Here is a 24738-nt window from a genome sequence, read left to right on the forward strand (position 1 = left end):
GGTGCTGTGTTTGGAGCAGACGTGTAAGTCTCGCCCCGCGTTCTGCTCTCCTGCCCCCGCCGGCCGCGTCCTCCTTCGTGTCCGTACGGTGGAATCGCTCCTGGGATACTGCGTTGCTAGGAAACGGTTCTTTGCTCACCGGCGCTTTGTTCCTGGGATACTGCGTTGCTAGGAAACGGTTCTTTGCTCACCGGCGGGGAAAGGGAGGGCACAGCCAGCACGTGGAGGCACTTCACGGCGAGACCAGGACGGGTGAGGAGGCAGAGGCGAGTCACTGCCACCCTCACCTGGTATCTTGTATTGTATCCTAACCACAGGTAGCCTTGAGAAACTGGATTAATAAACTAGGGCTTGGAAAACTCAGCGCCAGTCAGGCCTGCCCCTGATCTGCCCCTTCAGGACACAGGCACTTCACTTACCTGTGTCTTTAATGCCATGATCTGGATGACCAATTCTTGTACAGCCCATGAAAGCCACTGCTGAGCATGCAGCTCTGCACAGAATTCATTCTCTGAGCAGTCTAATCAGGAGCAGAAGCTGCAGAACAGATCTTTTTCATTTTTCTAAAGGACAGGATGCTATGGAAAAAAGAAAAGTCTGATGGTTCATTGGGAGTTTCTTAAACACAGTCATCACTGTAATGCTGTCCTTTGTGCTTTAAGATGTATTGTCAGACTTTTTCATTGTTGCTTTGAGCAGCAAACCTGTACTTATTTAACAAGTTACATCATGGGAGACCGTTCTACACACTCCACCCACACAGCCCTGGGATTTATTTTCACCTGAGAACTTGTTAAGCACACCAGCAAAGAAACTAATGGTCCAGGGTGCTTAGGATTCACACGCAGATCTTAAATTCTACTGGTGGAAACAGAACATCATTGCTTTGATAGGGAATAGGGAGTAGCACTCTTCATAGCAACAGGAGGCCAGTTTTAAGTTTCAGTTCCATGACACTGTGCCAGAGCATGGTAAGTATTCAGGGCAATATGTTTTCTAACTGCCTTACCAATATGGATGGGCTTAAAGGGAGGGAAGAAGATAAAACACATGTGATGATCACAGAAGTGACCAACTTGCAGCAGAACTCAGTCCTGTGGTAGGGTGCTAAGGAGCAGACTTCACCTGCATGCCGTGCACTGGGTGTTTCTCAGATGGGGCAGTCAGCCCACAGTCACCTTAACAAAAGGCTCTGAGCCCCCCTGGGGGCAGCAACGTCTGGTGAAAGATTGTTTTGTCATAAAAGTTGCCTGACAGCCGAAACTTGAAGCTTTTAAGCTAGGAAAGCTCAAACAGACAAATTATACTGGTATGTTCTTTAAAGGCCAAGCAGCTGTTTTATTGAAATATCAAATTTACATTAAAAAAATCCGATTCTTTCAGTTATAGTAATCTTACTGAAGTGACGTGACATTCATGACAAGGGGCTTGCTTTATTCAGTCCACGTTCTGCCATCCACAGGCAGTTCTGCTGTTGTTAAGACTGCACAAGATCCCACCCATGCAGAAGCATGTTTCTCTGGGAAGACAAGTCCCAGGGCAACTGGTTTGAATGTCCCCAGCGAGAACAGCTTTTCTGAGCTCAATTTCAAACCCATCCAGAGCTGTGTTCCAAGAAACAGAAAAAGGATTTCAGAATATACCAACTTTGTGCCATAAGTGAATGACCTTCAAACAACTCGAAGCAGGTTGAATTTACATTTTACTTCAAAAAAAGGCAAAGTACATACATGGGGAGAAGATGGGAGGAACAACAGTTATGTGAAGCCAGGCTTCCACCATTTCTGCCTTTGCTTACCAGCTGTCTCCATCAGCAGAGCTCTCGCCCACCCTGGCACACCTGCTTACCATAGGAACAGGACTCTGGATCGAGGGAACATTTTCAAAGTTGAGGCTCAAATGGGAAGAGTAAGATATCATACACAGTGTAAGTTTATAATACATAGCTTTTTTTTAAATGACGTAATGCAACAGCAGGAAGGAGAAGTAGTAGTTAACAATTACTAACACTAGAATAGTCAAATTTGTATGTTATACATATACAGCAACTAACTGCTTTACAAAAAAGCAAAATAATACAATATATTGTCACATGTATTTACAGTGTAGTAAATATACTTTTCTGTCAAATTTTACACAAAAAATATTTACAGGTGAATATACTGCATTAAAAAAAATGGTGGGACCAACACTAAAAGTGACTTTCTGTGGTAAGTTTGTTGCATAACAGTAAGACGTGCTTCATTACATTTGTAAAAATTAAACTTAGGATGAAACAGAAAAAGCCCTAAAACCTACAACCCATTTAGGAATGGAGCACTGCAGTGCTCCCAAATGCTCGGTCCACAATACTTATTTGAAAAGTTTCCTTTCCTTGGAAACTCCATGCACATTAAAGCAGAAACGTTGGCATTATTAACAGGTAGGTTATGTACTATTCGAATACTACTGAATTATCTTTAATCAGGGAAAATACAAACACAAAATGTTAATCATCTTTACAGTACTTAACTGGAGTTAGTACGTAATGGGTAAGGTGTTCTAAAACAGGGGTGTCAAACATACAGTCCCCACAGTGTAGCTACGTGGTCCACGTGTTACCCTCAGATTTTTCTGAATGTAAGTTTTCGTTTCAAAGTACACAGACCCCATGGCTGCAGAGGTCGTCCTCAGCCCACGACCAGGGCAGCCTGCACGCTGCCTGAAACAGTGACTGAAAGGTCTGAACTTGTGAGCCTCACACTTCTTACACCAGGTTTTCAAGCCTGACCTTGAAGCATCATCACCAGAAACTAACTGCTGATCACCAGCATAAATGGAGTGACAGGATGAGGAGAGAACTGAAAGACGCTGCATTAGAATGTGAGAGCAGTGCTCACAGGAATGAAACAGCAGGACACTGAATATGCAAAATGGGAAAAGGGAACAAAAGAGGATATGAGAAAGAAAACAGCAATGGCTGTTACAGGGAGCAGGTTTTCAGGGTGATGAATGACTGTAAGGCACTGAACAACCATTCACTAATCAAACTTTAATAAGAGAAAGGTGTTTTCCCCCCTTGATCTAAGCACAAACTTCCTAACTCCTGGTACTGCAGTGTATCAGGGCAAACACAGCCCTGAACTGTATCTTTGCTGCAGACTACGGCCACTTAAGAGTACTGCATCCAGGTCTGGGCTCCCCAGAGGCAGACTTGGACCTGCCGTGAGTCCAGAGAGGCCAGGAGGATGCTCAGAGGGCTGGAGCATCTCACCCATGGAGCCAGGCTGAGGGAACTGGGCTGTTCAGCCTGGGGAAGAAAAGGCTCTGGAAGACCTCACAGTGGCCTTTGGGGGCTGCAGGAAAGCTGGGAAGGGATTGTCAGGGAATGTAACAGCACAACAGGTGAGGGCTTTAAACTAAAAGGGCAGACAGACCAGATGGAAAGGAAGAAATTCCTCCCTCTGAGGGCGGTGAGGCCCAGGCTGCCCGGAGCAGCTGCAGGTGCCCCATACCTGGAGGTGCTGCAGCTCAGGCTGGGTGGGCCCTGGGCAGCCTGTGCTGGTGGGAGGTGCCCCACCATGGCAGGGGCTGTGACTTTAAGGCCCTTTCCATCCAAGCCCTTCTATGGTTCTGTGACTACAGTTACACTCTGCTCTTTTTACCTAAAATGTTTGACACCCCTGCTCTGAAAGTTCGGGTCCCCTCACTCAACTACACGGTGAGAACGTTAAATGACTCCGTGCAGGAAATACAACTAACTGAATTTTGCTGACTTGCTTCATCAATGTGTCATTTTTTTCAGTCAGGACCAAGAGCTTACAGTAGTTCTAGTTCTCACTGAAAAGGTTATTTTGGTTTCACTGTACTTGTATCTCTAAGAATGCAATAATTCTTATTTCATGATGCATTTTTTATAGAGGCAATGCAGAATACTGGAAGAGATGCTTTCAGATGCACTCAGTCCAAACAGAACAGCCTTGGCAGTTCATCTGGAGTTATTTTTAAAGAAAACTTGCTCATAGGAGAAGCAACTGAACATTACCTTTTTCTACAGTAAATACAAGAGATTCTTTTTTCCTCCCACCTATGGAGGGAACAAGTCCTCAGGTTTCTACAATTCATTGTCTTCAGCAAAACAGGAAGGGCTGGAGATAGCTCGGTTCAGCACAACGAGGTGCAAAGCGACAGCGACGCTGGAGGAGCAATCAGCAATGTGAAGTATGAGATGAAAACGGTTTTTAAATCAGTGACTCCCAAAATTACAAATGCATAGCAGCTTAAAAACATGGCACAAGTCACTGCTCTATTCCTTAATTTAATTCTAGCCTTGTGACCCCTCCATAGATCGATCAGTTCAGGAATCACATTTCTACTGCAGCTCCTACACAATGGAGAATAAAAAATTTGGTTAATTGCACAAAGTCTTCGTATTTTCCAATGTTTCTATTCCAACACCACTAGCTCTACATTCTCCTCTTGTTTTGGCAAACTATTTGCATATTAAGCCTGTGTTCATAGTTCTTCCAGGACTGTAAACAAATTAGAAGAGTTGTTATTTTATGAATCAATACAATAAAGGCATTTTTATTTACATAAATGTTACACCGTTACTGTGTGGATACACGTGAATTATGTGCTATATCAATAAAATCCCAACACTTACAATTGTACCATTCTCTAATAATTTAGCTGTGGAGTTTGATTTACTGAAAGCCACTAATAAAATTGCTCTAGAGGATTTTACTTGTTTCATATAGTGGATATACTTTTTTTCCCCTTCTAATGCTGTTTATAAGTTGTTAACTTCTAACATACAACAGAGAGCAGAATCTAGGAAGTTTAACTGTTCAATAGCAGTAGATTTGCTTAGCCCTAAAATGAGCACCTGGATGACAGGCCTTTGTCAGAATGCCCATTCACCTCTGAGACCCAACACCGTGCATCTTCAGACCGTGCAGGTAACATCTGTAGCACCCAGTGCTACATCTTTACACGTCATAGCAGCATATTATCACAGTCCCATTGCTAATGCACTACTGTGGCTGACGAGTCCTTCACAGTGATAGCAATTTCAGTTTCTTGTAACCCCCAAGTGTGAGCCCTTACAGACTACAACCCCTCCAAAGTTCTGCAAGGAAAGTTTGACTGCAAATGTCTGTTCTGATACCAGAAATTGCACTGCAAACATTCAAACGTAACCTGGATTTGACAAAGTGTCAGTTATGTTTAAATTCATGTACCTTAAGCAAACATTACTGTTCTCATATCACTGCTTGGACAACACAAAAGCAGCTTTGCCAAACAACCTCCCAGAGCTGGAAGTTCATCGATAAAATTTTCCCCTCCGTATCCCAATGGTTTTCCTGCCAGGAATTTCTGGAAGGTGCATTTGTTAGAAGGGCAAAAGTGAAGCATACGTTAAACGGAAGAAAGAAGCAATCAATTTTAAGCATTGCTATAATGACACCATAATAGCCAGTTCCTGATGATTTTCTTTCACTGTACAACCTATTCTTTTAGTGCAGTTAAAGTACAGCAAAAAAAAAAAAAAAAAAACTGCTCTGGAGAAAAGCCAGTTTATCCAGTCTGGTCCATAAACAGTCCAAGTGTTTGAAGTTATGGTCTGGGGAATGAAGAGACTCAAGAAGCCTCCTTGTCCTCTCTCAATTTATTGCTAATTACTAGGAACTGAATCCAATCAACCACTTCTGGCTAAGCTCACTGTACTGCAGCTGTAAAGTTTCTTTCAAGCATGGTAAAAAAAAGTCCACAGCTAAAATTCCTACAGGTCTGAATTAAAACCAGGACGATAATAACCTCCCCTGGCTCATAAAGCCACTACCTTGAGAAGTGTGCAAACAGGATTAAGTATTAACATTTCCTTTAGAGAAGAAACAAACAAGGCGCACCACAGAAGCAAGGCAGAACCGCCTGCGGGAGATGGCTTTCCTATTTGGACACGATATGTTCTGCAGCGTTGAAGAACTCCACAGCTCCTTCCCCTACAAAGTCCTTCAGCATCTACAAGCGGTTCTGAAACACTGGCTTAAATCAAAAAAGAACAGAAGAAAAGAAAGAAGGCATTAAAATTCAGGCAATGTTTCAGGAGTTGATCATCTGGCAACACGGCTGACAGGATGGGAACTTGGAAAATTAAGTGCAGCATCACAACTGGTGGGGGCCCTTCGCGAGGGGCCCACGTACGTCAGTCAGCTTCCACACAAACCCCCAAAAACCGATGGAGCCAAAACCCAACCCCAAGTTTCACACAATCTTCTTAATGCTGTGACGTTTGAGGCTGCCAGCACTGCGCTGCTTCTGCACCTGGCTGGCGGAGCCGTGGCGCATCCTCCCGCTGTTGGGGTGGCCCGCGGTGGGCGACAGCTCCACGTTCTCCTTGTCGATCCCTGGGGAAACACACAGACCAACGTCAGCCTCGCTGCTTTGCCACCCGGCTCGGCGCCCTAACGACAGACGTGTCTGCAAATGAACAGGTTAGCATGTAGGTGCCTTCATGGTCCCAAACACTGTGACACCCCTGGAGCCAGAATCAAGGCACCCCGTCGGGCACTGCGCTCTGGACGGCGACACAGTGGCACTCAGTGACTGTGCTCAGGACACGACCCAGGTCTGCCATGCGAACAGGTGGCGGTGAGCAGACGGCCTCTGGGGACACAAGCAGCCCTAGCTGGGAAAGCACTTCAGACACCCAACTAACAGTGCCTTTAAAGCAACTCGTAACGGCCTTACTGGTGATGACACCTCGCAAACGAGAGATCTGATGCAGCTGTTTTACTGCAGTACTGTAATACGAAGAATCAGTTCTTCGATCAAATGTACAACTCTGAGCTCAGGGAAAGCACAGCCCCTCACCACATCCAACACCTCCCCGTCCTATCCTTCGTAAGGGCAGGAAGAGTCACTGCAAATAGCCCTGGAATTCCATCGAGTCCAGTTCAGGAGGGCAGGGTGCTCTGCTGCAGCTGCCTCAGCACCCTGCAGTGACAGCAGCGTCAGCACCGCCTGCCCGTCTGTAGGAATGTGCTCTGACATATTTGTGGGCAGAACCAACAAGGGTACTTGAAAATAAAATGTTTCATCCATACCCTCCAAAGATACCCTCCCAAATCAAGAGTAAAGAAACTCTAGGTCCAAAGCTTGGACAAAACTGCACCATCGCTGACAAGAGGTGAGTCTGGAAATTTTCACAACTGCTGCTGCAGAAGTGCTGCTCCTCCAGACTAAGGCAGGAGGTGGAAGGTGAGGATGCAGCCAGGCAGGATTTATACCCAAGTGCACATAACTCTCCCAGAAGCTTTAGACGTTCTCTGCAGGACAAGGTAACTTTTACCACGTTGTGCTCAAGGAATCACAACAAACAACCCTCCAAAACAAACCCCACCAGTGTAACCTCATGCTGACATGATGACAGTGCAGGATTGGGTATGAGGCACTGCTCTATGTCTCTGGACACAGTCTGTCATTTGAAGACATAAAAGCTGAGACTGAGCTGCTTCGTGCAGACACGCTTCCAATTTGTTATTACTTTTACGCTAACCCTACTCTGAGTTAATCACTCGTGTGGCAGAATCTTCGTGCAGCTGTCACATTACTTCTGCAACAAAATGAGTATGTTTGAGGCACATTTAACAACACTAAACATTTACAGTATGTGCGCAGCACTGGAATGAACAGTAGGAATGGTATTTAAATGGGGGAGGCTCTAAGTATAACCAGCAGCAAAAATTAGGGTGTCTGACAGCAAATAGAAAGGTTAGAGCAAAATCCTATCACTGAACACGGTACTTCCCACAGTTTTATGTCTCATCCCTCTAAGAAATCGATTCTCATTGGCACAGGCAAGAATAGCAATTACCCTGCACTGTTTCACACAGTTACAGAGACAATCAAAGCTCCAGCCAGCAGCTGTCTGCAGGCCACTGTCCTTCTGCTGCCTGTGAGCTCACACAAGTCACAAGCTATGATGAGAACAGGAAGCAACCTGCAGGCGTGAGGAAAAAAAGGCTTCTGCAGCCTTAACTTACTTATTTCTCATCACAGAAGCAGGAAAGAAATGATGCTGATGAGAATTCATTATACTGAACCCTCTTGTCTGCTGGAATTTAGTCCAAACTATTTGTGTCTGTTTCCTGGCAGTGTGCTGAAGCCAACTTCCTGTGAAACTAATTAAACAATTTTACATTTTAGCTTAATATGTGCAGCAGAGTAACTTCACATACCAAGCTTCCACTTCTCCTTACCAAATCTGCCTTATTCTTGAAGATGCAAGTGACCTCTGCCTGCTATACCATTAAATATTACATTAGCACCACATGAGAAATGCAACAGCTTAGCACTTACAGTGAAGCCATTCCTGTGTTCAGAAGGATTAGTAAACCACTTCTCATGCCACAAACCCAACCCTAAAGCAGATCAAGCAGCATCTCGTGCAAATATGATGGAAGTAGAGTGTACCTTGATGAGGAAGCTGCATGAAAACTGCAGATTTAGAGCATGGCAGAGAAGCTTTACAAACACAGAATGAAAGAAAAGATGTAAGTGAATCATGTCCACAACAAGGGGAATGGGGTGGGGAGAGATGACAGACAAAACATTTATAAACAAACAATCTTGTCTATTTGTTTCCAGATTCAAGAAATACATTATCTCCAACTTAAAGTATTTGCTACCATAATGAAAAAAAGAATGCATTTGGATTAAATTGTTTCTTTAATCCAACTCTGCACTTTTAAGTACTTGATTTTCTCACCCAGTAGTTGTGTCAGAGTAAATGATGACTGCCCACGTCTCCTACCAGCCCACAGCTGCACTGCTGCTTCCAGCAACCTGGTGGCCCACATTTACTTCATATGCTGCAATTCCTTTACCAATCGTTTTTATCTTGGCTGACACCTTACATCTCTCTGCTTACTCCCTCACCACCACGATGCCTCAAGGTGAAGGAGAACGCAGAGCTCCTGTACACAGTGACGAGCAGAATGAAGTGCCAGAACGTGGGTTTTGAAACAATTAAGCAGCTTAATAAGCAAAGCATGTTTTATGCAAAGTAGCACTGGTTACCATGACAGTTTAAATGGGAGAAATGGCAAGCTGACTTTGGTGGAGCAGTGTAACACGTGGGACAGAGGAACACAATGAAATACTGAAAATCCACTTTCTAAGTTTCTGAAGGCACTCACTCAAGCCTACTCAAATAAGTGGTCCTCATGGCTGTATTACATTACTGTTCTTTGCACTCCTTTCAGCTTTTGATAAAAGAAAACAAAAAACCAACAAAACAAATCTAAAAAACAGCTGATTAAATGAGCTGAAAAATACACTTACTTGATAACCAGCAACAGCTAACACACTCCGGCCTTTATAGGAAAGGCCTATGATAATAACAAAGCTATCCCTCAGCAATCTCATCTGCTTCATAGAGGCCTTTAAACATTTCACCTCCAAGCAAACCATGCATTCAGTGTCAAAAATGCATTATTACAGACTTGCTACTACTGAGTCCCATTTGGCACTGCCTGTAAGAGTCTCAGCCTTATAACTCACAGCCAACTGAATCAGACTCAGTCCAGGCACTCTCAAACACACCACAGCCCTGGACTATTTTTCCTAGTATGCACTAGCTTGCAGTGCATAAGTGGATATTATTTTCCATGCAAAACTTCATGATTATGTATTTATCATGTGTTTATCAACTTTCTAGGACTCAGTGTTGCATATGTTCCATATTAAGATGCAGCTGCTACTCATTCTGATGTATTTCATGTTATTTCCTTCGTGCATAATGACTTGGAAGACAGCTTTTGTGATGGACAAAATCCAGCATGTGAAACACCAGTGTAACAGCTTAGTCAACAATTTAATATTCATTTGACTCAAGAATGCAATCGAGTTTGATGCATAAACACATTAAAAACACACTGAGATTGAGCTCTTGGCTGTAAATTCAGTACATTTCCTTACCTATGTAGTACCACAGCTGCTACTGACCTGGGGAGTGCTGGGAAGTTGCGAGCGAGGTCATGGAATTGGAGAGGTTAAGGTTAGCAGTAATGCTAAGCTGGCTCTGCACCGCGGGAGGATACGGAGATGTGGGTGTCAGGAGAGACTCTTCACTGGTTTCCTCATCAATTCCAGGCAAATACGTGTCAATCAAGGCATCAAGAAACTTCACTATGAGCTCAGCATAGTCTGGGATTTGTGTTTGCTGTCGGGGATGGAAGGAAGAAAAAGGTTGGTTTGTTGCCTTCTATTTTCTGTCGAGTTTCAGCCCTAACTCACTGTGAGTTTACAATGGTTTTGCCTGACATTTATAAAAAGCATTTGGATGCAACTATGTCTGAAAACCCATTTATGGTCCAACCCACATCAATTTAAAGCAATACTACAGATTCTTGTAGGTGAAATTTCAGTACATGTAAGAACTGCAAAGTCAGAGGAGGGGGCTGTACCACCTTAGTGCCACAGCACCCAAACTTAACGTGTTAGTAGGAATATTACTCACACCCCTAAAATCCTAATGCCACAACACTGCCTGCTCTGCTCATGCAGCTCTTGCAGTGATGACTGAAGGCAACAAATGGGAGCCCAGATGTCAATGCTTTTATTTCTTCTGCTGTAACATAGAATTCTTACTCTTACTGATCTAAACCCTTAAACAGTAAGATATAGACAACAAACCAGTTTCTGAACAATACTGCACATCTCAGAGCTCTCTGATAACTTTGGGGTGCTGTAAAGGTGCATTTACCACCTGACTGCTTTTACCCAGCTTCAGTACAGCAAACTTACTGACTTCATCAAAACAGCTGCTGCAAGCTAGAAAACTGCTTCAGCCACAGAAGTGACCCTTAAGTTACTATCTTGCTCATATCAATTTTGTCATTATCACTTACCTTCCTCCTTCCCAGAGCACTGTGCTTTATGAAGAGAACAAAGGTAAAAGCTGATGAATTTATCTCTTACCTTAGAAAATGGGCCAGCGAACCTCCACAACCCATTAAATCCAAAACCTACAACAACAAACTAATGTTATGAAGGATTTATGAAGTCAGAGAGAATTCACACAACTAAACACATCGCCACTTTTGTTAAGGCTGCAATAATTCTGAAGCACTTTCATTAAGATGTCTAACTTAAATTCAGCAATTAAAAACAATTACTTTGTAGATAAGAAGTTTGGTATTGGGGTGGAGACTCTTCATGGTAGACAACACTCTGAACAATCCCATGAATTGGATTCAACAAATTCGGATCTTGACACAGCGACAAAAGGGTATTGATCTTGGAATCCAGTAAGTTATGCCTAAAGAAAAGAACAGGGGATTAATTTTTTCCTGCAAAATAAACACGCAGGTCACAACTTTAATGAACAACATACTACTCCTAACTCATATCTAAAAATATACATTGAAAGAGGACCTTTAAGTACACTTTAAATCAGTTTTGATATGCACTTGGGCTGCAGTTTAAAAAAAATGAGTCTAACTCATATAAAAACAACTGAAGAGTATAGGTTAATTTATACAGAAAAATATATGACCACGCTAAAAAGCAATCCCATTTTCCATAGTACCAAACAAGTGCTGAAGCCACACTGTCAGCAGACTGCTGTAACAGCAGCAGTGATGCTGAAAGCTTCTGGGAGGAACTGCACAGACAGGCTCCCTGGCTGCTCTGCCAACCTGCCCAGAGAGCTGACGTGAGCTGGAGGGCCATCTGGAGCAGTGCTATGTGAGGATGCCCATTCCAGTACGGACAGTCCTTTTTCCCCTATGTTAAGTGCATGTGATGTTCTCAAATTGTGATGGACATATGTCTGAAGCAAAGGACAGACTGCAGCTCGTGACGTACAAATGAGTAAGCACTGCACACGTGCTTGCCCTGGTCCAGAGACATTTTAAAGGAAGGCCAAGTACACAGTCATCACAAACAGCTTTAGATACTTACACAACAGGAAAGACCTTTGGGAAGACAACACTGGCTTCTGCTAAATACTCGTACAGAATCCGCTGGTCAAACTCATCAGTAGTGTACTTCACTAAGGTTGCCTGCAGTAATGTAAAGGACTAAATTAGCATGCTTCTAAGGGAGGCTGGGGAGTTACACCATTTTCTGTTTTTTATGGTAATTTAAGGTTTTTAAGATTTCTGGATTCCATAAGAGGCAGCATTACAATTTACAGAGACAGGGAATTAAGTTGCTTTACATCATGGGAAAGAATAAGAACAGTTGACAACAGCTCCTATTTTGGCCAAAATTAACTAATCATACAAAACAATGCATCTGAGTTTTTCTGCATTGTAACTGGAACACAAAGTGTACTGGTGCCTCTGGTGAAAGCACTAATGTACTGGCTGCTATATTACTATTTAGTCAAGGTTTGAACTGAATTATGCTGGTATATATTCCAACAGTTTTCTCTTATTAACTTCTAAAATACGTAATACAAAAAATAGTTTCTTGTAATATAAAATCAGTTTGCAGTAAAATTCTGTCAGGAAGAGGAATCAATTGTTAGACATGTTCTGCACAGCAGTACAGAATCATGGAATTCCCAGATTTCCTCTCACTGCTTTTTTTTTTTCTTAATGGATTTATAAAAGTGATTCCTTGAAAGTCTGAAGACAAGCAGCAAAAGAAGAAAGTGGCACATAGCATTCTGATTTTGGTGCACATGAACTCAGAAGCACTACAAGGAACACTTCTTTGGACAATGAAAGAACATCAGAAAATAACACACAATAACACACAGAAAGAAAGCTTACAAGAACTGTAAGCAGCAGTGCTTGAATTTTTGGATCAGTCAGAACTTCTTCATCCAGGAGGACATTTGACTCAGAAACAGAAACTTTTCGGAGATGTGGGTGCTGCTGTGGTGATATTCTCTGGGTTTCTGCCAAACAAAAAAGACCAACTAATCGAAAGCAAAACAAACTTAAACCAAAACAGAATTAGATTTTGCGTAACAAGTTCAATCATATGCAAACTTCAGAGTTCACCAGACTTCCCATAAAGTATAAAAGCAACAACTATGCCGTAATACTAGCAGTGCTAGACTGTCACATGGGATGTACTACCAAATGGCAAACAATAACCCCAATTTCCTGCTCGGTGAAATACAGGCCCAGGGGTGGTAAGTAACGTTTTTAGGGTCAGGCAGCAGACTGACATCAGATACAACAGAAGAACCCTGGTCTTGCATTGCAATTGGGGATGGGGTCACAGGAAGCAGATGTGGGAGAAGATGAAGAGAGGCATTCTAGGCATCAGGTCAGATTCCATCTGCAAAAATGTGCAGCTAGGGCTTGGTAAGCCATAAAAAGCCAAATTTTACTTATTTCACTCCTGTATATGGTACTTTATAGCTGCCCCTTATTCTGCATCTGCAAACTGAGCAACTCTAATTCAAACCTCAATTGCCAGTGATGTGGAAGACTACACTCTCCAGAAGCCATTATTAAGGTCTTTCTCCCTTGTAGTAACCTAAGCAAATAAACATTGAATTTGGAAAGAATCCTTTGTATATAAATACAAAGCATTTATGATTAGTGTCATTCTGAAAATGTTAGTCCTGTTTCTCACCCATTTCATAATCATTTTCGGCTACTCTCCTCATTTTGGGAGGCGTTGTGATTCCAGATTCCATGTCTTGTCTTTTAGGAGCCTTTGTGTCCGATATCAAATGGTCAAAACTTTTCCTTGTACCTAAAAACAATTTATCAGGAAATTAAAAACATTAAACCTAAATTCATACTTCAAGTATTTCTGATTGTCTGGCCAAGCTATTATCCTATCTGCAACATATCAAAAGGAATCTGGGGACATTTTAACCATTTTCAGGGATGGTAGAGAAATTATGGTTACACCATGCCGCTCTCCATCACAATTTCCAAAATGCTTCGCAATGCACATGAGAAGAGCATGCAGTTTATTCAAGTATGTAAGCTGTGGGCATGCTATGGTTTCCTGGTCAACACATCGCATTGAGTAAACATGCCAAAATGTGATCACTGGAAAGGAAGCAGTAACGGGGTTGTAATGAAAGAAATGCCACTCTTCTTCCATGTACACTACGTTCTAGAACAGTAACCATATGTTACACGAAGAACTCATCTTGTTTCATAGAATCACAGAATCTTCTGAGTTGGGAGGGACCTTTACAGGTCAACTAGTCCCACTTCCCTGCAATGAAGAGGGACATCTACAGCTCCATCAGGTGCTCAGAGCCCAGCCCAGAGGATGGGACCCCACCACTTATCTGGGCAACCTGTTCCAGTGCCTCTCCAGAAAGAAGTTCCTCCATATATCCAAACTAAATCTCTCCTCTTTTAGTTTGAAATCATTTCCTCTTGGTCTGACACAACAGACTCTGCTATAGAGTCTCGAAAACTGGTCCTATGAACCTTCAGCATCTGAAATATCTTTTTTTTTTTTTTTTTTTTAATCACTTCAGCATGCACATTCTGGTAACATTTCCCCTCTCCCTGATCAGAACAAACTGAATAATTCCTCTTCACTTGTAGTGTTCTCCATTTGCATTTTGTAGAAATAGCGTGCATTTCTCTGAATCACAAATAACACTTCAGGTCAGAACAAAAACAAGTAAGATTTTTCTCCAGTAATGCCTCATGGAGTATCCAGCAGACAAATTAGCAAATTAGGTGTCTTAATAACCTAGAAGCTTTTTAGTGTTCGCTTGTGAAGGCTGCCCCATATCCAAGCTCATGGATTTTCGTGTTCGAGGGCTTATCTGTCCCACCGTCGGGTAACTGGCAGCCAGATGTCTGTCAGACCCCTTTGGTGATGACCACGGTTGATTTTCCTTTAGTGTCCTGAAAGCACAGAGAAATAAAGAACATCTTTAAGACTCTTGCATATTTCAACAATAATTCTTGAAATTGCTTCAGAGATCTCAAAATTATTATCTCTAGGGATTCAATAAACAAATTTCCCTGTGATTCTTGATCACAGAAGCAGCAACATAATGGTCATGAGCCACTAATGTGCAGCTGAATATTAACTTAGCCTTAATGAACATGGGGTTTTGTTTTCTATATGCCACAGCTTACCTTTAGATAACTTACTGAAGGAAACAGACACTGAATTTTGGGTAACTTTTAATATCAAAATGTTAGACAACCAACCTATAGCTAGTGTCACTGTGATGTATGGGATAAGTATCCATAGGAACATTTTCCATTGCAACATCTGTCAACAAGAGAGACTTCCTGTGTTTTAGGCTGCAGCGACTTCGAACCTCCTCAGACACTGTCAGCAAAGCTAAAAAAAAAACCAAACATCAAAGAAAGTTATTGCAAATTTTATGTGGCAGGAATACATTGAAGCATCTGTTACATTTTACTTAGTACAAAAAAGACAACAGAAATGTAATTACACCTTACTGAAATGTACAGATTAAAAGTAGGTCATTTAAAAAATCATTGTATTCTACGAGTTAGAATTCCATGATTTAAACATGTGCCCTCATACGGTCATGATTTCTGTTTCTAGACCACTAGAAATGTGAACTTTGCAAGGAACACAATTTAGAATTTAAACCAGAACACCTTCAGTCTCCCTGGAGCATGTTGGAAGTTGCACAGTAGGTTTTGTGCTGGCAAACCTTCAGCCCACACTGTGCCAGTGATGCACACCAGCCTAACCCAGACTCCTGTCCACCTCCAGTTACAAGTTTCCTTTATATTGATGTGTAAATAGCCTAACACCACAAGATATTCCCACAATAACTCATTCCTTTTCAGTTAATGTAAGTTCAAAAGAGTGTTTAGTTTTACCTGCCAGGTAAGCCACGCTCTGGGTGTTCACCTCAAACTTGTCACAGTTCCTGTGTTTGTTAACCAGAGCTAGTAGTGTATGTAGAATCCTTACTGTTCTTGCTACAGTGGTAGGTGAAGGATGCCTGTACCCTACAAAATGAGGTTTAAACACCAAATCTTGTATTTAATTTTTGAATACATATTAATGAAGTATACATATTTTTAAAAGCATTTATAATTATTTTTCAGCATGTTCTCAGGACGCTTTGTACGTAGGGTGAAGAAATACAATACCAACAAAAATTGCATTCAGGATTATTAATTCAGTTCCTCTGTCCAAAATCACATATGTACAGACATTTGTAATTATACTGCATCTATTGTCTCATAAATCAATCTTCAGGGAGCATGACTACAGGCAAGCACAGAGAAAGTATTCTGGGAGAAAGAAGTAATGAAACCACACATACATTTCCACATAGGACAAGGGTAAAGCACACCTGACAAAGTATTTTACCCAAAGAACATTTATTTTTGTATCTGTTTTGTGATCTGAGTTGCTTAAAGTCCACCACACACTTCTTTTTCCCTTTATTCTTGGATTTCTATTTATTTCTGGATTAAGAGTACTCATGTAAAACAAGCAGCAACATGCACTGTTACCTTTCAGGAGGTGCCCCACTAGTGCAAAGTTGAAGTTGGAGTTGAAATTTAGCCCAACAAAATGATCCATCTGTTTGCAGTGCCATTCAAGTGGTCTCCTGATTTCCATGAACACCTCTTCTGGGCTCTGACTCAGAGAAAATAAGACACACAATTATTTAACACAATCAAAGAGTGGTTTTGGGTTGGGACCTCAGAGCTCATCTCCTGCCATGGGCAGGGATGCCTCCCACCCAGCCTGGCCCTGAGCATTGCAGGTATGGGGCACCCGCAGCTGCTCTGGGCAGCCCGTGCCAGAGCCTCACTGCCCCCATTATGAATTCCTTCAGAACTGCCTGTATGATTGAAAGTTACTCTTCATAACTCAATTAGAGTAGTGACAAAACATAGTAATTTAAGAATGTACATAAACCTGATTGCACTCCTGACTTGAATACATCTATGTATTTCTCTGTTGTAGTTTGGGACAGAACAGTTAGGCCATCAACTCTACATCACAATGTGCTGCAGATACTACACAAGTGAACAGCTTGCAACGCAAAGATCAGTTTAATTGCTTAATTATTGCTCACTAGGACAAGGAAAATATCTATTTTTTTCTTTTCAATAGATCTAACTGCTTACATGAACTAAGGGTTAATCACAGCTGATTACAAGCAGAGGGTTTGCTTACCTTATCATTGAACACTCGAAGGCTATCCAAGGTATGCAGATTCTGTTCAAGCAGTGCTGTACCTGCTGAGTACAGGTTGACTTCATCCAACTGCAGTACTGCCATAGCTACCCAGAAGAGGGCCTTGTGCATAGGGGAGTCCTAGAAGGAGAATGGAAACAAAAAGGCCACGATTCTACTTTCACATAACACAGTGCAAAGCTATCAAGTAAAGACTGAAACAAATTGAAGTTAACATTAAAAATTTTTTAAAAGTCTTTGGCTATGTGACAGAAAGTCAAACATGCACATTAAGGGGGCCTTTAAAATACAAGGCAGGAAAAACAAGTTTAAATTCTTTTATGGGCATGTTTTTTAATGTATTAACAAAGGAGGAGTTGCAGACACATCCAGACTCTCTGGAAATGCCTTTCAGAACTTTGCCCTAGAAGTGTGTTCCTTTAGGTGTGCATGACAGTGCCACTCCACAGGTAAATTGTGAAGTGATTCATTAGTAGTGTCCTACTGACAGGCTCATCAATTCACAAAAGTAACATAAAATGGCTTAATTAATACCACATAAGATGTAACCAAAATTTATTACAAGGCATGATCAGAAAGATGTGCATGAACAATTGCAAATTTGAAATCCAAGATGGAAAATCTTTTGGAGAGAATTAATACAAACTGTGGTGCAGCCTTTGCATGTACTGCTGTGGCCCAGTTTGATGAAGCGGAACAGTACATTCTGAAGTCTTTTTAAAGCTTTTGCACATACGAACATCTGTGACATACCTCCCATATATAGCACTTTCAAGCATGACTCATAGCAGTGATGTGTGAACATCAGATAAAACACCACTTACTTACATTTTTGAGTTTATACTTGTAACTTTCAAGTCAAAATGTATTCTGTTTACTCCAGAAATCCAGTTGTTTACCTTGTTAAGAAGAGGCTGCAGTTTGGTGAGTGCTATAACCGTAGCTTCTATTAGAACTTGGCTATTGTAATTATCAGGGCCTTTTAAACAGCTCTCAAGTCCCTTTTTATAGGAAAAAAAGAGGAAAATGGAACCCATAATTAGATTTTGCTTTGCAAAAAGATCAAAGATGTAAACTATAATGTGGTTCTCAATTAGTTTACAAAGTCTGAGTTCCCTTTAAACCAATTAGCAAATTTCAGAAATTAAGATTTACACAAGCAATGTATCTATTGCTCCAAACAACTGTGCAATCCGTATTAAAGAAAGTAAGGGTGCAAGAGCTACAGAACAGTAAAATACTTAAAGAAATGTAGCACTGTTCAGCTGCTATAGAACACAACCTTCTTCAGAAAATATGGACATAATTACCAAGCTAGGTAGTCTGTTTCAGTTTTCTTACACAAACACTCTGCTTTTTCTTCTATTTAGTTGTTGCACATTGTTATTATTTACTTTTAACATACAGCTTCCTGTCTTGCCAGAAATTTTCTCATTTACTTAAATACTGACTTTTCTGGACCTAAATTCAGTGTCCCAGATTTTAATCTCAATACTGAAAACTAATGGTACTCTACAAATGTCTGTATTGATTAAACTTACTGTTTATTAAAACAAATTTAAAACAGAAAGCCAGGCCTACAAAGACAACTTCCAGTCAAGTTGCTCTGTAGGAGAATATGTCTAAAGAATGTATTTAGTGTGAAATTATGCTGTGTTATATTCCAAAGGAAAATAAAACATGTTTAGCTATTTAATGAATCAGAGAGGAAGACAATACAGACCCATATACCTTGCTAAGAATTCGTATTATTTGCTTTATTTGTCCATGAGAGACACGCTTACTTATACAGCCAAAGACAACAAGTGCTCTGGGCTGCAGGGATGGATTATACTGGAATGCAAACCTGTGAAGAAACAGAGTACATGACATTAAGTGAATACACACAGACAAGCTGTACAGTGCAAAACTGAAAATTGGAAGTGTACTACAGAGGCCATTAGGGGTTATGTTTTGAGATCTGTAACATACTTTTGAGCTAGTTCGGTCCACTGGTCCAGCCACTTGCATGTTGGAATATCTCTCATACAAGCCTAAAAAGAATGATATTGTTTGAAAATACATAACATGAACAAAATGCACTATTTTTACTCAGAATACTCCATTAATTTATTTGTCAGAAGTGCTCCTTGTCACATCACTGGAGGTACAGCTTGCTACACTGCTCGTTGCAGAATAAACACCATTTTCCTTTATGCGTAATTTTGTTTTGGAACACATACCTCCATGATCTCCAACAAAGCTTCAGTAACAGTTTCCAAGGAGGTCAGTGCAAAAGTCTCCCTCTCGTAGGAGCCAGGTGAGAATGACCTGTCTCGATAGCTGGAGCGGAATGCTATGACTGCAGCTGATTTCACTTTGCTGATTCCAAACAGCAAATAAAATTTGGGCAGAGAAAATTCAGTCAAGCTCAGTCTTAAAACTTGCTTGGTCTCCTCTGTTGAACAAACGTTCACACATTAGACTTAAAAAAAAAAACATGGACATACAATTCATATTCTAAACACACGTAATCTCACTGTGCCATGAATATACACGCAGATAATAAACCTGTGCACGTCTCAGTACTGTTTTCTTTGCTACCTGTCTCACAGCATGCCAGAGCACCTGTTGCACAGACCATTGAAAGCAGTCACAAGAGAGATGCAGTCCGGAAACAGATAAAGGGAAACTCATCTACAGGTGTGATTCTCTGAGGTTTTTTCACATATTTGTCAGGAAAACGGAAACACAGAGTGCTTCTGGTTTGAAAGGCCAACATTACCATGAGTTCAAACTGCAGTTAAACTCCAGTTTTGGCTCCCATTGCAATTAAGTCACTCAAATCAGAAGAAAATGAAGGCCCTGGTACTGGCACTGCATATTTTTACAATTCTGAACTTTGCTCCATTACTGTGTACTTCACATTCATTTTCTTTAAACAGGAAGGCTTGCCTTTCTCTTTGTGCATCACAGCAAGGCTTTTCTTTAAATACTAACATCTGTGTCTATTCACAGACTCATTATGTCAATACACTTAGATGTAAAAGGAGCTTCTGGATACTTACAAGCCCAAGATTACATAAACTTCTTATTTTTTTGTTCACAAAATCCAGTCTGATTTTATACCATACCTTTGTGACTGCTATATCTTTGATATCTCAGTTATTTTCGGACTGCTAAAATACAGCTGTATGCAACATCCCCACTTTAACCATGCAGTTTCAGAATTTCCTTATGTAACTGATATTTGTTACCACATTACGCAACTACTCAAAAGGTGCACATCAGCCTGTTTTAGCACAGATGCATTTTCTCCTTAATCTGCATTACAGGAACTTACTGGTGCTTACTTTCTTCCCTTTTTCGAAGAGCCGTTATACAATTCATACTACACACCTGCTTGAAACCAGTCATATTTTAGCTCCCTCTTCCAAGTTAGTCTGGCTCATACCCTTATTCTGGTTTGTACACAAGCTCAACAGTATTTTCAAGCTCTAAGAATTGTTGAAAGAGAGATAACACTGTCATTTCTGAAACTAAGAAGCAATCAATCAAAAATCCTAAGAACTTACCACTAAAATGAAGCTGTGAGCAAGTGCACAGAGAATGAATGATGTTGATGACAAGACCATGAGTGGAAGCTCTGAGAGAAAGGGGTCCAGTGGCCACCAACAAAGTAACCACATGGAAGAGGTAGGGGAGATGTGCAGCCACATCCAGAGAATTGTTGAAGGAGAGCATCAGCATGTAACGTGCAAGAATGGCAATATCATCCCACATCAGGTGCTGCTCCAGCGTAGGAGTTGGGGACAGACAAGTCTTGTCAATTATTTTGCACATTCTTCCAATCACCTGAAAAGAGAGCAAGCATTTTGTGTTTGCCAAATGAAGAGCCAAAAACTTCAGTAAATGCCATTACAAATTAACATTGCAATTACTTTTTTTCCCAGAATTTCTTGTACAAAAGCACCTCAGTGCTACGTTGTTATCTAAAGGTGAAATTACAATTTAAGAGGCAAGGAGGGAACTCACTTTGCTTGAAACCAACTTTACATTTCCAGAAGCAAGTGCTACTGCTGTGTCTGCCATAACCTCAGCTTTTATGGATCCTAAGCCCCCTGTGGCACTAGTTTTGATGAAACTGTCCAGCACTACGTCAAGGAGATCCGTAATCTGGCAGAGAAAAAAAAGCCTTTGTTATCATTTGGTGAACAGTTTTTCTACAGCAAATAAACTTTTCAATAAATAATCATCATAGTTTTTAGCTGAAGATGCACAGCTACCACAAATGGAAGCAACAGTCCAAGTGTTTTGTATTATTTTTCTTTTGTTCTCCCCTTTAAAGTATAACCATTCATAAAATGCTGCACTCATTGAGAAGGAACTGGATTTGAGGTGGAAAAAAACAAAACACACTTCTGAGAAATAAGCAAGGTCCTGCCCGTCAAAAATGTTATCCTGCAAGTGAATGAAAAAATGTTTTTACAAAGAAACTACAAGAAATCATGCAGAATTTGTACCTGTCCAAGACTTCCCCATATCTTAGCCTGAATGGAAGGGTACATCTGCTTTTCATTTATCGTCATTGTTATAAGCTTATCGAGGATCGCGGTGACCCGCTGCCGCTTGGCGTCATCGTTGTGTTTGCAGAATCGGACCAGGTTGGACAGCCAAGGAGTCATATACTCCAGACAAAGATGTTTCAGTTCAATACCTGAAACAAAAATTCACTGTAACAAAAGATCACCATAGATCTCTGTGCAGAGGTTAATTATTTGCATGCACAAATCAGAGCTGTCTTATGTCTGGAAAACAGAGATAACAAAAGTAGACTAGCAGAACCAGATAGGAGAGAGATCATCCACCTGAAAGGGTTAAATTTGAAATCTCTCCTCTCAAGGTATCTGTGGAACTCAAAACTTCACCAAGTTCATATTTTGTTGTTTTTTTTGTTGCTATTCTGCAATATATTCTTAATTCTGGTGAATTAAAACCAGTGTGATAAGAGGTCTGTCCACTAGAGTACTCACTGTACAAAACTATCAGGGGTATGAAACAAACAACTTGTATTGTGATCACACTGAATAATTGTCTAGATAAATGAGATGGCTGGTGAAAGTTAGAGAGATGGGGCTTGGGCTGCTTTTTTTATTTTTTTTTTAATACCTGCTTCATTTCTTTTCATGCACAAAGAAAAGGGTACATTCAAATGTGTAAAACAAGGATGCCCCTCCAGGTCATGACATTGGCTTCTGAGAATTACACTGCTCCACAGAAACACAGAATTATCCAATTAAACTTGACTATTAAGAAACAAATATAAGCGGGTCATCTTGAAAACATCCAAACCAGTTCTAGGAAGCATCTGTAAGTTAAACTTGCTGTGATTCAGGACATGAGGGAGTCTGTTAAACTTGACAGCTACCGGCTTAAATCATTTCATGTTCATGGTTAGCACTGAGGAGCACCAGTGTTACTTACTAGATTTGCTAAATCCCGAAATACACTCTTCCAAGAACTCTAAGGTAAGGTGTGGCTCATTAGCTGCAAGAGTCTTACTAATAGACACAATAAAGAGCGTGTTGTTGGCAGGGATACACAGACCTGAAGTTTCCAGTAACTGGCCCTCAATCTTTAAATTAAAGGTACAGGTTAAGGCACACAGAAGATTATAGGCAGCAGACCTGTAACAAAGCAAGCAGTGCAGTTTGTAATAGTCTTCTTGTCTGTTTTAAAATACACACATCACACTGAGACATCACAGCAATGCAGTCACATTTCCAAAACCAAATCAATACTGTTATATAAAGTACTGTATTTAAAACCTGAGCTGCTTTTCTGCATCAGTGAAGATTCAAAGACAACATTTGCCCTGGACAACTGAATTAAATTACTCCTCGGTTTTAAATGGTTTCTGATAAGGTTACAGAGTATGCTCCAAGAACTTTGTACTGGACTTCTCAGAAGAGCATCCAGTTCCAGGAAATTCCAGGTGTTTCCAAAGGCACCTGAGGCTCCCAGAGAGCAAGGACTCATTTTCGGGGACAGCCCTCTCTGACAAGACCCAAGAGCTCGCTGTGCAAGGTACAGTTATTAAGCAGGAAGTTCCACGCCAAGCAAATCAAATTACCCAATAAATACACACTGCAAAGCATATTTTTCTTTACAAAGGGAAATAATTTAAAAGATCAGTACCGCAAACTGGGGTCTGAGCTTCCCAAGTTGAGCAATGCTATGTTCAGTAGTGTTCCTGGGACATCCTTAGGGCGAATTTTAGTGTGCTGTGGGATGGAGTCTGGTTGTGACAGCTCCCACCGTGTCCGTATATGAATAATGGACCTCACAATGGCTTCACACTCCTGATGCATGAAGGTGAGCGGTGTTCCCTGGTTGGCAATGGTCAAGGTAAACTGATTCTCATCAACAAGACATATTTCCTCAATTTCAGAGGCGTAGTATATATCATTTAAAAACACTGTCTGTCCCAGGACTCTTGTTCGTTCTGCTGATGTCACCTGCACAGCTGTTGATCCAACCTTAGAAAGAGAATAAGAAAAATGGTTGAGCACCTGCTGTTAATGATACAAAGAGACAAGCCCGACATTTCTAACTGACCAAGATAAATGTATGAAATTGCATGAAATGTAATAACACTGTGTTAAGTTGTGATTTCTCCATGAGACACAGAGGAAAAAAAACCAAAAAGACAGCAGAAATGCATTCAAAATCCTATCAAAATACAACCATTCGCTAGAAAAGCATGAAAAATACTTACTTTAATAGATACTTTGGTGTCTTTGTGAGCCAATTTGAGGGCATTGTGAAATACTTTCAAGTCCTCTTCCAAAGCCAAGGTAGCTGCTGGAAGTTTCTGCTGGTCGTGTTCAATGTGCTCTGCCAGTTTTCCTGGAGAGTCTATGAAAATAAGCCTTTTGCTTCCTTTCAAACCCGTCAAGAGTCTTTCGTGGTATTTGGTGTATTCTCTGACCCAAGAATTACAGTTATAAATAAAAACTGCTGAGACATTTTCATAAGCAAAGCCTGGAAAAACTACAAACCATTTAGAAAGAAAGTCTGTTTTAAAGCGATTACTGGGGCCAGCATGTGTGAGGTCCACTACGATTTCATATGGCTTTGCGTAGTATGGCTTCAGAGTCAGCAGGACGTGGTATATCAGTAAGTCTCCATTGATCTGACCAGTCTTGAAACTGTAAGAAAACATGACAGACACTGCTGGGTTTGCCTTTCAAATCCACAATAAAACATTTTAGTGGTGTGTCACACACACTGCTGCACTAAAACTGATATTTACGTAGTTCCAAAAACGTCACACTCAACTTCAGACTGGAATCCACAGCCTAACTGCTGCTGTGGCTCACACTCCAACCAAGTTTAGTGCCATTACACTAAAGCTTCATTTGGATTTAGCTTCATTTTGAAGTGCCACACAACCTACCACAGTCATGAAGCCTCTGGACAGCCAGGAGGCTCATCCAGCTCCTCCAACAACGGAAAAATAAAATCCACACTGGTGAGGTAATGCAAGTTAAGGGTTTCTTTGAAAAAAGATGTAAAATATCACCCTGGACTCTTTTCTTTTTTTTTTTTTTTACATTTCTA

The 24738-nt window shown here is 41.1% G+C and overlaps 1 protein-coding gene across 3 annotated transcripts in view; it reads right to left on the reverse strand.

The window, feature by feature from the left end:
* Window positions 1-3368: 3368 nt before the first annotated feature.
* Window positions 3369-24738, reverse strand: part of NF1 (neurofibromin 1) — a 78365-nt gene continuing 56995 nt past the window's right edge. For 2 of the 3 annotated variants that reach the window (XM_065732088.1, XM_065732087.1), the window contains 22 exons: window positions 23894-24326; window positions 23314-23654; window positions 22600-22802; window positions 21639-21832; window positions 21151-21291; window positions 20691-20970; window positions 19359-19573; window positions 19108-19169; window positions 18868-18982; window positions 18036-18137; window positions 17116-17256; window positions 16443-16569; window positions 15798-15929; window positions 15147-15282; window positions 14677-14834; window positions 13585-13707; window positions 12768-12895; window positions 11950-12050; window positions 11163-11305; window positions 10966-11012; window positions 9991-10207; window positions 3369-6389 (listed from right to left, as the gene is read on the reverse strand). In XM_065732088.1, coding sequence (XP_065588160.1) covers window positions 6247-6389; window positions 9991-10207; window positions 10966-11012; window positions 11163-11305; window positions 11950-12050; window positions 12768-12895; window positions 13585-13707; window positions 14677-14834; window positions 15147-15282; window positions 15798-15929; window positions 16443-16569; window positions 17116-17256; window positions 18036-18137; window positions 18868-18982; window positions 19108-19169; window positions 19359-19573; window positions 20691-20970; window positions 21151-21291; window positions 21639-21832; window positions 22600-22802; window positions 23314-23654; window positions 23894-24326 — 3682 coding nt within the window. In that variant the 3' untranslated portion in view covers window positions 3369-6246. Of the gene's footprint in view, window positions 6390-8457; window positions 8509-9990; window positions 10208-10965; window positions 11013-11162; window positions 11306-11949; window positions 12051-12767; window positions 12896-13584; window positions 13708-14676; window positions 14835-15146; window positions 15283-15797; window positions 15930-16442; window positions 16570-17115; window positions 17257-18035; window positions 18138-18867; window positions 18983-19107; window positions 19170-19358; window positions 19574-20690; window positions 20971-21150; window positions 21292-21638; window positions 21833-22599; window positions 22803-23313; window positions 23655-23893; window positions 24327-24738 lie in introns of all 3 variants that reach the window. The other variant, XM_065732086.1, reaches the window with a different exon arrangement.

Source organism: Cyrtonyx montezumae, unplaced genomic scaffold, assembly GCF_038088225.1.
Source record: "Cyrtonyx montezumae isolate F1298 unplaced genomic scaffold, pur_monq_1.0 scaffold_15, whole genome shotgun sequence".
Lineage (NCBI taxonomy): Eukaryota > Metazoa > Chordata > Aves > Galliformes > Odontophoridae > Cyrtonyx > Cyrtonyx montezumae.